This window comes from Myotis brandtii, unplaced genomic scaffold, assembly GCF_000412655.1.
Source record: "Myotis brandtii unplaced genomic scaffold, ASM41265v1 scaffold1040, whole genome shotgun sequence".
NCBI lineage: Eukaryota > Metazoa > Chordata > Mammalia > Chiroptera > Vespertilionidae > Myotis > Myotis brandtii.
In genome coordinates, this window is record NW_005353498.1 from 521,540 (window position 1) to 523,524 (window position 1,985).

The following is a 1,985-nucleotide window of genomic DNA, read 5'->3' on the forward strand; positions in this document are numbered from 1 at the left end:
GCGAGCTGGCGCTCAGCTTCTCTCGGGTGCCGCTCTTCCCCGTCTTCGACCTCAGCTACTTCATCGTCTCCATCCTCTACCTCAAGTATGAGCCAGGTGAGCCCGGGCGGGCGCAGGGTCGGAGGGGCTGGCATCGCGGGGCGGGGGCGAGGAGGGGGAGTCCTGGATCGTGGCGGGTGACGGGGGACGGGGTCGGGGGGCAGGCAGGGGCTGGGATCTTGGGGTTCTCCCGTGCCGCGGTGGGAGAACCGTGGGGAAACGTGAGGGAGGGCGAAGAGATGTGAGGGCCGGAGGAGGGGAGGCAGCTGGGGCCTGGAGGGCAGGAGAGGACGCTGATAGTTCAGGGGAACAGGTGTTGGGGAGTTTGCAGGGAGAGAAGGTCGGGGGTCCTAGTAGGTAGGGTCGCATGAAGCTGGGTCAGGGGCGTAGGTCGTGGTGAGGGGCCGTCGGGTGGGCGCCGCGGGCTCGGCCAGATGTCTCGGCCGCCCGCAGCGGTGACCTCCCTCCTTGCCCTTGGCCGGGGAGCCGGGGCGGCAGCTGAGTGTCTATATTAGGGCCGGTCGCGCTGGGTCAGTTTCAGAGAAAGTGACACCGATGCCCCCTCCCCGCTGCCGCTCAGGGAGGCGGCTGCGCTGGACCTCTGCTCCCGCCGGAATTCTTCCAGCTCTGGCCCCCATCCTCTGCACGGCCTGAGCCCAACCCGCCCCAGGGTGGGGTAATTTGGGGTCAGCCTTCTCCCCCCAGCTCCAGACCCCCATGGAGAATCGCAGAGGGGAGGACCCGGCTTCTCGGATTTAAACACACACACACACACACACACACACACACACACACACACCATTTTTAAAATGAGGATAAATGGCCTCCACAGAATGTGTTCTATTTTTATACAAGGCTCAGGGACTAGTGATTGTTCTCCCAGTGTTTTAATTATGCTAGTTACACCGGCAAACTACATGGACAGAATTTAGCTTTAGAAAAAAGATTAATCACCCAAAACTTTGTGACCCTTTCTCCCACTTAGATGTAAATTACCCCATAGTCTCTTCTCAGAATGGAAATAGGTTTTTTTTTAATGATAAAAATAGGTGCTCCTGTTTACTTTAAAATCAAGCCGAAAAGCACAAAGGAAAAGAGAGAGAATTACAGTTGATGTGGTGGCCACCCTTCCAGACCCCTCTTCTCTGCACTTATAACCCCCAGAGTTATGAATGTAAACCCACCATCTTATGCAAAGAGTATCGTACTCTGCTTGCCAAGTGTTTTTGTTCCGTTTTATTTTTGCCAGTCCACAGGCCAGAGCCTATTTTTTTAAAAAGCTTTTCTATAGAGCAGTTACTTTGCAAAGCAAAATAAGCTTTGTATTGTTGTAGCATGACCACGGGTCTGTATTTCCTGTATGGGGATAAATTCCTGGTGGCTCAGGCCAGTCCCCAGGTAAGTATAGAACCCAGCACACCTAGGAAATCTCCAACCGTGGAGCAGGAGCCTCCCAGGGATGTAGGACACCGGCGTCTGGAGGCAAGGGGTCTCCAGGCCAGCTGGGGGGAGGCAGGAGGGGTCAGCACATTCCCACTGGAGTCACAGAGTAAGTCCTCTGAACTAGAAGTTTGAAGGTTCCTGAAGGTTGAGAGGGTTCAATGGTTCTCAAACCTAGCTGCATGTTTGAGCCTCCTGGGGGCTCTCAAACCCTCCAATTGACTCAGAATATCTGGGGAGGGCTCTGGTATCCTCCTGTTTGAAGTTCTCCTCCCCCAGTGATTGCTATCTACTGTCAAGGTTGAGAAACCCCAGCCCAGTACAACTTCTTCCTCCTTTTGTAACTGGGGAAATAGGAAACAGGCGAAGCTAATTTACATACGCCGTGAGCCTCTTGTCCTGTGGCTGGTAGATGCTGGTGCTGGGGTTCCAACCCAGGTCTGTTTGACCCCAAGAATCACTAGGATTACTCTGGGGTCCAAGCAAGGCGTTGGACTTCGCTGTTA

At 54.8% G+C, this 1,985-nt stretch overlaps 1 protein-coding gene across 1 annotated transcript in view; it reads left to right on the top strand.

The window, feature by feature from the left end:
- Nucleotides 1-1,985, top strand: part of TMEM38A (transmembrane protein 38A) — a 15,142-nt gene that overhangs the window by 570 nt on the left and 12,587 nt on the right. The window contains exon 2 of the mRNA XM_005856709.2: nucleotides 6-96. Within this exon, the coding sequence (XP_005856771.2) occupies nucleotides 6-96 (91 nt within the window). The remainder of the gene's footprint in view (nucleotides 1-5; nucleotides 97-1,985) is intronic.